Source organism: Caretta caretta, chromosome 3 (assembly GCF_965140235.1).
Source record: "Caretta caretta isolate rCarCar2 chromosome 3, rCarCar1.hap1, whole genome shotgun sequence".
Taxonomy (NCBI): Eukaryota; Metazoa; Chordata; order Testudines; family Cheloniidae; genus Caretta; species Caretta caretta.
Genome location: NC_134208.1, coordinates 39,660,594 through 39,674,810, shown reverse-complemented (window position 1 = coordinate 39,674,810; position 14,217 = coordinate 39,660,594). Strand labels below are relative to the sequence as shown.

The window sequence follows — 14,217 nt, the reverse complement described above, 5'->3', positions numbered from 1 at the left end:
AGGACAGGACAAGGAGTAATGGTCTCAAGTTGCAGTGGGGGCGGTTTAGGTTGGATATTAGGAAAAACTTTTTCACTAGGAGGGTGGTGAAACACTGGAATGCGTTGCCTAGGGAGGTGGTGGAATCTCCTTCCTTAGAGGTTTTTAAGGTCAGGCTTGACAAAGCCCTGGCTGGGACGATTTAATTGGGTATGGGTCCTGCTTTTGAGCAGGGGGTTGGACTAGATGACCTCCTGAGGTCCCTTCCAACCCTGATATTCTATGATTCTATGAAGCTGACTAATTAAACACAGCCTTATTCTCCATACCCATCATAACCTAGCTGATCAACACTGCCATCAGCTAGAACTGTTAAATTCTGTCAGCTACCTCTGTTTTTGCTCCCAGCCTGCCTCACCAGACCTAATCACACAGAGCAAAGGCAGACAGGCTGAGCAGCAGGGGATGTAAACTGGGCCTTTAAGGGAGCACAAAGGCTGAGCAGGGCTGTCAGGGGAGAGAAGCAGGAGGAGTGCAAGGAAGCTAAAATGTGAGAGCTATGCTGTGCAAGATGGGCTGGAGTCTATGTAGGGGAAGAGGAACTCTGGAAGGTAGAGGGGACGCAGTATGTATGCACCACTACCTCAACTCTTACTGACAAAACCATCCCTTACCTCTGGCCCTTCAGAACTCTTCACTGGGCCTCTGCCCCACAACCCTTCCTGGCTGTCCTGACATACCACCTGAGCTGGCTGCATGCTATCCAGCTGGTCCAACTCCAAACTGCACCCAGAGAATGTCTGTATCTGCTGGTGCCTCATACCATCCACTTCCTCACCCTTATGTCCAGCCCTGATACCAAGTGATGGGACCTGTTGCCACCTAATAAAGGCAAAGAACCCCAGTGGGCCAGCTTGTACTCCACTCTGGTTCCATGGCCCACCAGGGAAATTAGATGGCAGCTCTTCCTTGGAGCCATGAGCACAAGTGTGTACCTGGTCTGGTTTATGAACTCTCCCAACAGCTGTCCCTTTTGTGATGAGAGGGAGACCCTGGAGCACATCTATGTAGAATGCATCAGGTTGCAGTGCCTCATCTGGCTCCTCCAGAACCTTACTGAGGTTCTGGCTGCATTTCTCCCAAAGTCCTGACTTATGCATACCACATCTGTGGCCCCACAAAATATTGGGACCGCCTCATCAACCTACTTCTGGCGCTGGCCACGATGGTCATCCATCATATCAGGAGCTTTGTGACTGTGGGACCTATTTCTGGTCCCTTATCCAATCATGCCTGCAGGCAGAGTTCATCTGGGCAGTATCCATTGACTCCCTAAATGCCTTTGAGGAACACAGGGCACTTTCGGGAGGTTTCTGCTCCGTGTCCTCATCTGCTATTTTTAACCTTTGACCTCACACCCTTCCTGTTTTCTCCTTTGATGTCCCCTGTCTGGAACTTGGACTTAGTGGTTCCTCTCCCTTCGATGAGGGGCAGGGCATTTAATTTTGGGCAGATCTAGGACTTCAAAAAGTACTAAGTTCTGTGCATTTTAAGAAGTGCTATATGTGATGATGTAAACTGTGAGGAAACATCTTAAACTTGTTTTTCCTCTTAATTCCCATTGGACAGAATATGGTTTGAATATCTACTGCACTATATATTAGTTTGATCAACATGATATAGACATAAAACACTGATATACTACAGTGGAGAATATATGTTTTATATTTCACAAACTCAATTGTAATAAAATATTCTAAAGTTTACTGTCAAAGTTAACACTGTTCATTTTATAGTGGAAAAATGAAGATTTCTGAATACATGAAAACCTTTGAAACAGGACTGCATTTCTTAAAACATCAAATTTCCAGCTCACACAAGATGGTGCTACAGTGCTACATTCAGCATCGGATGTCTAGATCATTGAGACTTTTGGATCTAATACATTGAAGCTTGCAGATGAAATAATGGCTAATTATATTACAAAAACTCTCTATTTTAATTAGACTATTTTCATGCATATACTATCCCAACAGTTCACTTTTCAAATTAGGAGTTCGTTGAGTTAATATAAGATCCTATACTAATGAAAGAAAAAAAATCCACAAGATTCAGCTTATTTTTAACTGTAAAAGAAAGGAAAGACTGGACGGCACTGTACAATGAGCAGGACACCACCTGCAATAAAGACTTAAGTCCTGTGCAGATACACAGAACCCCATGCAACCAAGAACCAAGTATTTGGTTCACACAAGCCTGAAAGTCAAAAACTCATTTTAATCAGCATAAAGAAAATATTTGCACATAGACCTGTGTACCAAAAACTCTGAGTTTCACACAGCTTTCCTTGTCAAATATTTTCCTCATTTCTTTTAGTGCTAGAGACTAACTTGAATACTACTTATTCTCCACCTAAAGTCATGATCTCGGATTCAAATCTTTACAAAAAATAAAAGAATGTTTTAAACCAGAAGAAATACAAAATTCAACACACACAGGATTGTCTTGAAGTAAGATGTTTTCTTTGAGGAGTCTGAAGGTTTTTAATGGGCAATTGTTCAAGACTTTTGGATGGCCTTTAGTATGTGTGAATAGTGTTTTTGTTGCTGAAGTCAGTCTTGAGAAACAGCACTCAAGTTATTAACCTCTACCTCCTCTAGTGTTATGAGAGAAGAGGACTCAAATGGCTGGCCCACATGTTTAGTATGCACATTTGTGTTTAAACAAAGTTAATTGTGTCTCCAGCATCAGGGATAAGAGCCGTGCAGAGCACTGAACCACACAATCTCATCCCAAAGTGTCCAGGTATAGGAAAGCTGCAGTGGAATACCCCATTAGCCAAACAGTGGCCTACAAAAACAGGAAATGTGGGACCAGCAATCTATGCCCTCGTGTGCCAAAGAAATAAATAATTTTCACAAAAGTAGACCTGTTATACTAAGCTTATACCATGCATAATCTTTTAACCACACTATTTCCTATTCTACTGAGCAAACAGAAATTTCTGTATCAAAACAGAATTAGCAAAAAGCCCAACATTTTCTGATTTTGCTCTAATGGGCAAAAATTTTCAAGTGGTTATCAAGTGTTATTAATTGCATTTATTGCAAGAATGTGGACTTTCACAGATTTCTAGTAGTGTAACATGCTTTCTTATGTGCCAGTATTAGGATTTAGATCTTCTGTGCACTGTAACCACTAGAAGGTGATAATCACACCTATTCAAACATGTCCAACATTCCATCCAGTAGAAGACAGGGTACAAAACACTGAGGGAGAACAGATGGAAAACAGGCACTGTGGTAGATGTAGAGTACAAACAGACAGAAAAAAGCATGGGCAGAACATGAACAGTAATTCAAAATGGAAAAATGCAAGCTAATACATCCAGAGAAAATTAATGCATAATATTGTTATTCTGTGGGAGAAAGGAACTTGGGAAAGCATAATAACTGAGAGACCTAGGGGCTACAATGCAGAGCAAATTTTATGTGTGTTCACAATGCCGTATAGCTGTGACTTCAGGCTGAGTAAGTAAAAGCATCACATCATGGTATATGGAGATATCACTCCTTCTGGTCAACTGCCCCTGAAATAATCTTATCTATGGCCTGCGACATACAGGAGGCCAGACCAGATCACCATAGTGATCTCTTCTGGCCTTAAACTGTTTGAATAATTCTATTGTAACAGAATTCTATAAAACTGATTAAGTATAAAGCTATTTACTTACTAAGACCTAAGTTCAAGGAGTTAAAAACTGCTTCCCCTACTAGTGCTGATGACTTCTTGAACAGTTGACCAGAGTATTCCTTGTCTTGCTTTTTCTATTCCATATAAGCTCTTATACCGTGATCACCACAGTATCTGTATCAGTTATTTCGCCCACTGTCACAGTTCAGAACTCAGTGAAGCAATGATTTTCAATTATAATCTACAAATCTTCATTTAAAAATTTACAAATAAGTAGGTTTTAAGTCTACATTTGCATTCCGTTAATTAGCCAGGATATTCAACAACTTTTTGTATTTTTTAAGATAGCATTTCAGATCACCTTCAGCAATTACTCAGAGAGCAATACTGACACTAAAGTAGCATTAAAATCTATTTTTTCCATTACTGTAACATCACTGCTAAATATTGTGGATCTTTTCATTATAGTAATAGACTGTAATTCAATCTCATTGACAGCATCCCAGGAATCCAATTATTTCAAGTATTACAAATAAGATTTCTTTTCTAATGTATCTCATTTAGTTGAAAGCAAAGTGAATAAATATACCAAAAGTAGCTTTTAAAAGCTCAAAAGTTTATTGCAAAAGTTGATATTATTGTAATACCTGTGGTAAAGATAAACGAAACAATCCACAGTTGTTCTTAGGATTTCAGAAAAAAATGTCAAAAAATCTCAGCCTACGTAAAATCTTTAACACTCTTTTCTTGATGTAGTTGGCAATTTAATGGATTTAAAAAATGCCATTTGGGTAGATACACTAGGGCTAGTGACAAAAGATTAGAGATACTTTTGGGACTAGGGCAAATTTCTAATCAGCTGTATTACTGAAGGAAGTCTAGTTAGTCTTAAATACTGCTTTCCTAGGTGAAGAGTAGACTTTTAATTTTACTTTCTTCCTGCCCTTACTTGAAAGATTAGGAAAAAGCATCACTAGCCTCCTACAATACATAGTTCTGAATTGCCATTTTAGCATGTATAAATATTCTGAAGAAATACTATATACTGACTACATGGCACTTAGCCAAAATGCTTGAAAAAAACCCCAAAACCAAAATTCAGACAACAAGAAATCAGCTAATATATTATGTTATCAGATTTCTCTAGAGCCACATAACTAATTTCACATATTTTACCTTTTGTAAATTAGATACAATACATTAAGTACTGCCTTGCTCCCAAAACATATTCTTGTATTGGAATGTGTGCTGTGATTTACTAGTAACCATTTAATATTTTTAATCAAAACATTATTAAAAATGCTGAGACAAAAGTTAAAAATGCACACAATTTCAGATTCCTGAATAAATGCATTTACTTCAGATATTTAACAAAATACAAGCTTTCCATTACATTCATGAATCATATTTTCTAATTCTAGCATGTCCTGACCTCAATCTCTTTATATCTTATAATCAGCTAGCTCAGAATATTATATGTGGTTCATGAGGTATTTGCTCCAATATGACCAACTGAGTCACACGTTACATATTTTTGCTCAGTTTATCACAACATAAGCCAAACAGTATTTGATTATTTGACTTACTGCATACAACCTAAGAATACTGTGATCCTAGTAAAAGTGAATCCCAAATTAAAGAGAGTCTGAAATAGTTTCCTGGGATTTCCTACTTTGCTATTAGTATTAACATACAGTTCTTAACGGCAACAAAATTAATACTGAGGGACCACCAAATGGATTTTTATTATTCCTGTAACTAAATATAAACATGTCACAAGCCTGGCCAGGAAACCACAAAAATAGATCAGGCTTGGATAAAACCTTTAAAAACTAAGTACTTTCCAGTGGTTAACTCCCGAATGTTTACTAAATTTGTACACATGTCACTAAGGCTTATGATAGATATGCCACATTATCCCTCTGTGTAAGGATCTTCTAAAACAAATATCTATTAGTCACTTTGAGCTGGCTTGTTGCTTTTACAGGTTATAATCTGCTATAAATTGCTCCACATATTACTATAAAAAGGAAGATAGGTTTGTGTGTGAACACTTCTACTTCCATCATGAAGTGCTACTGTTTGATTCTGACATATATTTGTCCTTTCCTCGAGGGTAGATTAATTATTCTAATAATATTACGTTTTCCATAATTCTCCTTTTTAGTCCCAATTTAATATGCAGTTTACCCAAATACAGACATATGTCTTATTTAAGTGCCTATATACATAGGTACAAATTAATGTTATGAATAGCAATAATTTTATTAACATAGTAAGTAGTGATACTAAATATTTGATTCAACTTTCACTGAATTATTATTATTAGTAGCTAATCATCATCCTATTTCAAAAATGTCTGCTCTGCTGCACCTTGAAATTATACAACAGAGATGACAAATTTATTTACAAAATTAAATGGAACCAATACATCTCCTATTCCACAGTAAATTGTAGACAGTGAGTAGCAACAACAGAGGGGAATGACAGAAAAAGGTCTAGTTAATATGCCTACTATACATGGCATGGTTTCGATTTTTATATAGCACTCTGTAGGCCTAAATCTATTCTCATACTTATGTTAATCAGAAGTAAATACACTGAGATCACTAGTTTTTTACAACCAATATAATTCTATTGTGCATGAGAGAAAATTCAGACCCATCATTTTTGAAATACCTACCATCCTTGATTCTATAAATAGGTACATCCTGATCATGTTAACAGCCTCTTTCTGAATACTGCACAGACCTAAACTTATGAATTCTCATTCACAATTCTGTTTAATCAAAATGCCTGTGTCTCCCTCAGCTTAAGAAAGAGTTATGCTAGATTTTTCAAGTGTTTTGGACTTTTCCCTAAGATCTCTAGAAAACCAGTCTTCTACCATAGTGATTACCACATTTCTGATCCAGATAAAACTGCTTAAATCTCAAATAGTCATCAAAGCTGCACCTGTTGCCATGCAAATGTATCTGCATTTCAATTTTGACCAATCTTAGTTAGTACAATTTGAAGCCACCATTTACAATTTCTTGGGCCAGAACGGAGAGAGAAAAAGCCATTCCTCTCAGAGTAACACTGCTAAATTGACTGTGTTCTGTAAAGATGAAAATTCTTAAGGGCATGCCCCCTCAGGATACAAGGTGAAACTCCAGATATCACATGCTACAAAATCTGGTGCAAAACAGGCACTCCCTGACATTTTTTGCTTTGAGGAGGCAAAAGACTTAGGTAGAGTGGACCTTAGCCATGTTTGCTATCAAAATTCTGAAGTCCTGTGAGGAGACTGCCAGCAACACAGAATTTGCAGACACTTGCGTCTCTCCCATGGTGGCCTTTGTCACTGTGAAAGTATTTCTACAGTGTGGAACAAGATGAATGAGAATAAATAGATGAACACTGGATCCCTGGTTAAATCTCTTCCCAGTCAGCTCTGAGACTTGCCAAGACAGTGCCAGTGTTGTCATACATAGGATAGGTGAGCTAAAAATGAATGCTGGAGCAAGTGAAATAAAAAGAGTGTCATCTAGCCCCTTGTGGAGAAAGCCTACTTTCGAATTTCAGGACTGTGGAACTTCTGGGAAAAGAGTATTACTGTCTCTAAGGTTCTAAATACAAATGTTGCCTATATCAAACTTGTAATGTACTTCATCAACACCACCAGTACATGTAATTTGAGGTATCTGTGAATGGAAAAATTACAGTGCTCTCAAAGATCCACATCACATTTGGTCTTCCCTCTGAATTTGCCCAGTAGCATCACCTAGGAGAACCATTTCAGCTATATCCCAGACACTGTGATGTCTGTGAATAGACTTGATCTTGACAAAAAATATAGAAAGGCTGCTGATTTTGAAATAAAATTGGTTCAGAGTAAATTTAAAGAACAAGTGGCTACTAACTGTAATTCTTCATCAGGCTTTTCAAAATTTAAATGCCAGTGATTAGAAGCTATTTTCCACAATATAAATGCAATTATGATTTTCACCACCCCAAGCACAGTAAATACCAGAACTTTCCAATCCACGTGTAAAGTCATGATCAGGATCTTATGACAATGGAGGTTTTCCTGGAAGGTTTCAGGATAACCAGACAAGTCATTTGTGAGACGCCAGAGTTCCAAATCTGAGGTGTAATTTGCTTTTGGGGAAGCTTCTGAAGCCCCCTCCCCTTTTTTTTACTTTGTGTCTCAGGGCTTGTCTTCGCTACTGGGGTAAGTTGGCCTAAGTTACGCTACTCCAGCTATGTGAATAACGTAGCTCGAGTCAACGTAGCTTAGGTCGACTTACCCTGGTGTCTTCACTGCGCTGCATCGACAGGAGACATTCTCTAGTCGACTTACCTTACTGTTCTCGGGGAGCTCTGCCTTTGATTTAGCTGGTCTTCACTATACCTGCTAAATTGACACCCGCTGAATCGATTCCAGCAGTGTCGATCTCCCCGGTAGTGAAGACAAGCCCTTAGAAACAGGTAGGCCTACAAACTCCAGATTTGTTGGTTTCTGTTGGCCTTAATGAGCATTGATTAGTATCAGACAGTGTGGGGCAACGGATTATAAAACTAACTTGTAGTTTGGGAACCTTGTATGCTGCCAGTGAACTTCCTGAGACACACGTTAAAGGAGACATTAAAGCCATGTGTGTCTTTGCATACTCACAACATATGGACTTTAAAATACATATTGATCCCGCATCAAATCTGGGATTTCAGAGACTAGTGAAAGGCTGCTAAGCAAAGAAACAGACAAAGAAAAAAATTCTTCAAACATGATGGTCTAGTGAATTGAATTTAGGGCTGGGAGTTCTTGAATTCTAATCTCTCTTCTGTCACTGAATCATGCTGTGAATTTAATAATTTTCACACTGACTGCACTTTATAATACTTATGTAAACTTCACAAATATCCCTTTAAAATAGTAAGTATGCTTTCTATTTTACAGAGGGGAAACAGATTAAGAGGTTAAGTAACTTTGATTTAGTACTGCACAACATTCTGATTAAAATATAATATTATACAATATCAATAAAGCACATATTAGATGGATTAAGTACTGGCTGACAGTAAACTTGTCTATCTGGCACTCTCCTATGGCTCTCACCACACCCCTCTTCTGCCTTATACCATTTGTCATCCTCTTCCTTCCCTCATTCTTATTACCATCAACAGTCTACAGCCCCCACAAGCTCTACCTTCTCCTCTTTCTTCTCCAAACCAATTTCCCCAGTCCTTCCACCAACACAAATCCAGATCTCACATCCACTCCCTCCTCACCTCTGGAGACATTTGTCCCAACCCTGACCTTCTCTGGTATACGAGTCATTTCTCAATCAATTGTCTCAGGTAATGATGTGAGCTACACATGATCTTTTTGGTCTAAAGCCTGCTTGCTCATTACATCTATTACCAGTTTTATTCTGTTCCACAGTATGCTGTAGAACACCTTTCTGGGACATGAAAGTAGTATTATTTCTTGCCAATTATCGCACACCAGTTGGGTGACTTTCTTTGGTAATTTACAGATCACACCTTTCTTCTAATCCTCTGGGCAGGGTTCTTTCTCCTAAACAATATTACACAGTTTATGTATTTCATGTTCCACTGTTTCCTCACCAGCTTTATACATTTCAGCAATGATCTTGAAAAGAATCAAACAGAATCCTATTTCTGTTTCTGAAATTTCTAACAGTGAAATGTTCAATTCTTCACCTACTTTTCATCCATTAATTGGAATTGTTGGCTCTAGTTGGTTGAGCATGTCATTAAAATGTCCTCACCCTTGTTTCTTTTGTTCTGCTTTCATTGTTAATTTTCCATCCTTCTCTTTTCCAATACCACTGTAACTCTGGGATGATACTGACAATTGCTTTTACAACTGAAAGAGTTTCTTTGGTCTTGTCTACACTACCACAGCAAATCGATCTAAGTTACACTACTTCAGTTACGTGAACAACATAGCTAAAGTCGACATATCTAGATCCACCTACCGCAGTATCTATAACGCGCTGTGTCAATGAGAGACACTCTCTCATCAACTTACCTTCATTTTCTCGAAGGGGTGGGGTACAGAAATTGATGGGAGAGCGCTCTCCCATCAATTTAGCATGTCTTCACCAGACCCGCTACATTGATGCTGCTGCATCAATTGCAGCAGCACCGATATAACTCCGTAGTGAAGATGTGTCCTTAGAGCAGGGGTTCCCAAACTTGGTTCGCAGCTTGTTCAGGGTAAGACCTTGGCGGGCTGTGAGACACTTTGTTTACCTGAGCGTCCGCTTGTTTACCTGAGGTATGGCCGCTTGCAGCTCCCAGTGGCCATGGTTTCACTGTTCCTGGCCAATGGGAGCTGCGGGAAGCAGCACAGGCCGGGCCACTGCTTCCAAGTTTGGGAACCCCTGCCTTAGAGTCACTTCTCACTGATGCTTCTTTGGTTTCTCTTGCTTTTTTGTCAAGCAACTCTTTCTTACTTTTCTGACATACCTCCTTTATTTCCTTGTCTTTCTCTACGTGCTCCTGTTGCAGTATGCATTGCTCTTCTTGTAGTGTTACCTGGGCTTGCAGTCATCTAGCATTCCCCCAACTCCTCCCAATCAGTCAGTCTTTCTGATTTCAACTCCTGGTCTCTCTTCTTCTCCACGCAATCTTCCACACTTACTCTCTGAGACATCAACTTCCATATTGATGATCCAGCCAACTCTTAGATACACATTTCCTTGCCATCACCTCTTAATTCAACCTGCAGCCTTGGTTCAACTTGCCCACTCACCAAAAGGGCCACTGACTTGACTTCATCTTCATCAAGATCAGATCTCTCTGATTTCTTTGTTGCTGAGTTGCTGATCTTAATTTTTTCACTGACAACACCAAGTAGGAAAGTGCTAATAAAATTTGCTGATGACACGAAGCTGGGAGGCATCATCAATACAGAGGAAGACTGTAATATTATAAAAACAGACTTGGATGACCCAGAGGACTTGAGTAACAGAAACAGGATGAAATTTAATAGCGTTAAGTGCAAGTTCATGCATTTAGGGACTAACAAAAATATGCTATAAACTGGTGGCTCATCAGCTGGAAATGAAAATGGAGGAGAAAGACCTGGGGATATTAGTCAATCACAGGATGACAATGAGCCATCAGTGTAATGTGGCCATAAAAATAAAAGCAAATGTGATCCTAGGATGTATCAGGTGAGGTATTTACAATAGAGACAGGAAGTATATTAATGCCATTGTGCAAGGCTCTTGTGAGACCTCATTTGGAATACAGTGTACAATTCTGGTCACCCATGTTTAAGAAAGATGAATTCAAACTGGAGCAGGTGCAGAGAAGGGCTATTAGAATGATCAGGGGAATGGAGAGCCTATCCTATTAGAGGAGACTAAAAGAGCTTGGCTTGTTTAGCCTAGAAAAATGAAGGCTAACGGGGAATCTGATTGCTCTCTAGAAATACATTGAAGAGGGAGGAGAGGAGAACACACCAGGGAGGGAGAAGGGCTTTTTAATATAAAGGACAATGTTGGCACAAGAACAAATGGGTACAAACTGGACACGAATATATTTAGTCTGGAAATTAGGTTTCTAATCATCAGAGGAGTGAGGGTCTGGAAAGGCTTTCTGATATGAGTAGTGGGGCTAAACAGCCTAACTAGTTTTAAGATGGAGCTTGATAAATTTATGAATGGAATTATATGATGGGATTGCCTGAGAAAGCAAAGGACTGGATTTAGTGACACAGGAGGTCCCTTGAAGGCCTATATTGTAAGATCTTTGGGCCATGGCCATGTTCTGTTTTTGTACAGTGCCTAGATCATGACTAGGGCTCTTAAGCACTACACTAATACAAATAAAACCTCAAAAAAGTTGTCAATGGGGAATCATCATTGACTGGGGTATTTCTAATGAGGTTTCTGAAGGGATTTGTTGAAGACGCAATGCTATACAGTCATTTTATTAATGATCTGGAAGTAAATAAAAATTACTGCTGATAAAGTCTGTGGATGACAAAGATTGGTGAAGTAATAAATAATGATGAGGACAGGGCAGTCATACAGAACAATTTGGATTTAATACAACCAAAGGCAAGGTCATACTCTAGGAACAAAGAATTCAGGCCATACTTACAGAATGGGGGACAATATTCTGGAGAGCAAAAGGATTAAAAACAATTTTGGGGTCATAGTGGACAAACAACTGAACATAATCTCCCAGTGCAATGCTACAGCAAAAAGAGCTAAATCCTTGGATGTATAAACAAGGGAGTAGTAAGGATGAAAGTGATTTTACTTCAGTACGTGTCATTGGTAAAATCTATACTGGAATATTGTGTCCAGTTCTGGTGCCCATATTTTAAAATAATGGTGAAAAATTGGAGAGGGGACAGAAAAGATCCACATTTATTTGAGGACCAAAGAATATGCCTTTCATTGACAGACTTAAAGCTCAGTCTGTTTATTTTATCAAAAAGAAGACTGAAGGGTGACTTGATTCCAGCATCTTCAACGGGAGAAAATCCTGGAAACTAAATGGATCTTAATCTAGAGGAGAAAGGCATAAAAAGAACCAATAGCTGGAATCTGAAACCAGATAAATTCATTAAAAATGTGTGCTTTATTTTGAATAGTTAGGGTGATTAATTAACCATTGGAACACACTGTCATGAAAACCTGGATTCTCCCTTATTGAACACTTACAAATGCACAGCTGGAAACCAGTCCCATTTACCTGTTTGTTAGCACTATCAAAATAAATATTAGAGTTATAACAAATGTGTTTATTGTTTAGACTTTATGGAATGCTTGTAGGATGCTACATGTATTATTCCTACTTACAATATCTGTATCCCATATTATAAAGTAATGTTTAAGCATTTGCTCTGTATGTAAGAGAGCAGTATAATTGCTCAGAGCTCCAGTATGAAACTGGAGAAAAGCGTGTTGAGTGTCTTTGGGTTAAGTTTAGAGGTGAGAGCAACAAGGGTGATGTCATGGCGGGCATCTGCTATAGACCACCAGACCAGGAGGATGAGGTAGACGAGGCTTTCTTCAGACAACTAACAGAAGTTTCCAGATCACAGGCCCTGGTTTTCATGGGGGACTTCAATCACCCTGACATCTACTGGGAGAACAATACAGCAGTGCACAGACAATCCAAGAAGTTATTGGAGAGTGTTGGGGACAACTTCCTGGTGCAAGTGTTGGAGGAACCAACCAGGGCCAATGCTCCTCTTGACCTGCTGCTCACAAACAGGAAGAATCGGTAGAGAAAGTAGAAGTGGGTGGCAACCTGGGCAGCAGTGACCATGAGATGGTCGAGTTCAGGATTCTGACAAAAGGAAGAAAGGAGAGCAGCAGAATACGGACCCTGGACTTCAGAAAAGCAGACTTTGACTCCCTCAGGGAACTGATGGGCAGGATTGCCTGGGAGGCTAATATGAGGGGAACTAAACAGCAGTTCTGCAGAAACGGACCTGGGGATAACAGTGGATGAGAAGCTGGATATGAGTCAGTAGTGTGCCCTTGTTACCAAGAAGGCTAATGGCATATTGGACTGCATTCGTAAGAGCATTGCCAGCAGACTGAGGGAAGTGATTATTCCCCTCTATTTGGCACTGGTGAGGCCACATCTGGAGTATTGCGTCCAGTTTTGGGGCCCCCACTACAGAAAGAATGTGGACAATTTGGAGAGACTCCAGCAGAGGGCAACAAAAATGATCAGGGGGCTGGGGCACATGACTTATGAGGAGAGGCTGAGGGAATTGGGTTTATTTAGTCTGCAGAAGAGAAGAGTGAGGGGGGATTTGATAGCAGCCTTCAACTACCTGAAGAGGGGTTCCAAAGAGGATGGAGCTCAACTGTTCTCAGTGATGGCAGATGACAGAACAAGAAGCAGTGGTCTCAAGCTGCAGTGGAGGAGGTGTAGGTTGGATATTAGGAAACACTGTTTCACTAGGAGGGTGGTGAAGCCGTGGAATGGGTTACCTAGGGTGGTGGTGGAACCTCCATCCTTAGAGTTTGTATGGGCCCAGCTAGACAAAGCCCTGGCTGGGATGATTTAGTTGGTGTGGGTCTTGCTTTGAGCAGGGGGTTGGACTAGATGACCTCCTGAGGTCTCCCCCAACCCTAATCTTCTATGATTCTATGAAAAGGAGTCCAGGAGAGCTGGTTGTATTTTAAAGAAGCCTTATTGAAGGCGCAGGAACAAACCATCCCGATGTGCAGAAAGAACAGCAAACATGGCAGGCGACCAGCTTGGTTTAACAGAGAAATCTTCGGGTGAGCTTAAACACAAAAAGGAAGCTTATAAGAAGTGGAAGCTCAGATATATGACTAGAGAGGAGTATAAAAATATTGCTCGAGCATGCAGGGGTGCAATCAGGAAGGCCAAAGCACAACTGGAGTTGCAGCTAGGAAGGGATGTGAAGGGTAACAAGAAGGGTTTCTACAGGTATGTTTAGCAACAAGAAGGTGGTCAGGGAAAGTGTGGGACCCTTACTGAATGGGGGAGGCAAGCTAGTGACAGATCTGGAAAAAGCTGAAGCACTCA

The 14,217-nt window shown here is 39.8% G+C and overlaps 1 protein-coding gene across 6 annotated transcripts in view; it reads right to left on the bottom strand.

Moving 5' to 3' along the window:
- Positions 1–14,217, bottom strand: part of SH3YL1 (SH3 and SYLF domain containing 1) — a 158,325-nt gene that overhangs the window by 53,292 nt on the left and 90,816 nt on the right. Inside the window, exon 10 of one of the 6 annotated variants that reach the window (XM_048845369.2) lies at positions 10,074–10,606. The exons of the other annotated variants lie outside the window; for them this stretch is intronic. Within the exon in view, the coding sequence (XP_048701326.1) occupies positions 10,551–10,606 (56 nt within the window). The 3' untranslated portion in view covers positions 10,074–10,550. Of the gene's footprint in view, positions 1–10,073; positions 10,607–14,217 lie in introns of those variants that run through there. 6 annotated transcript variants of the gene reach the window in all.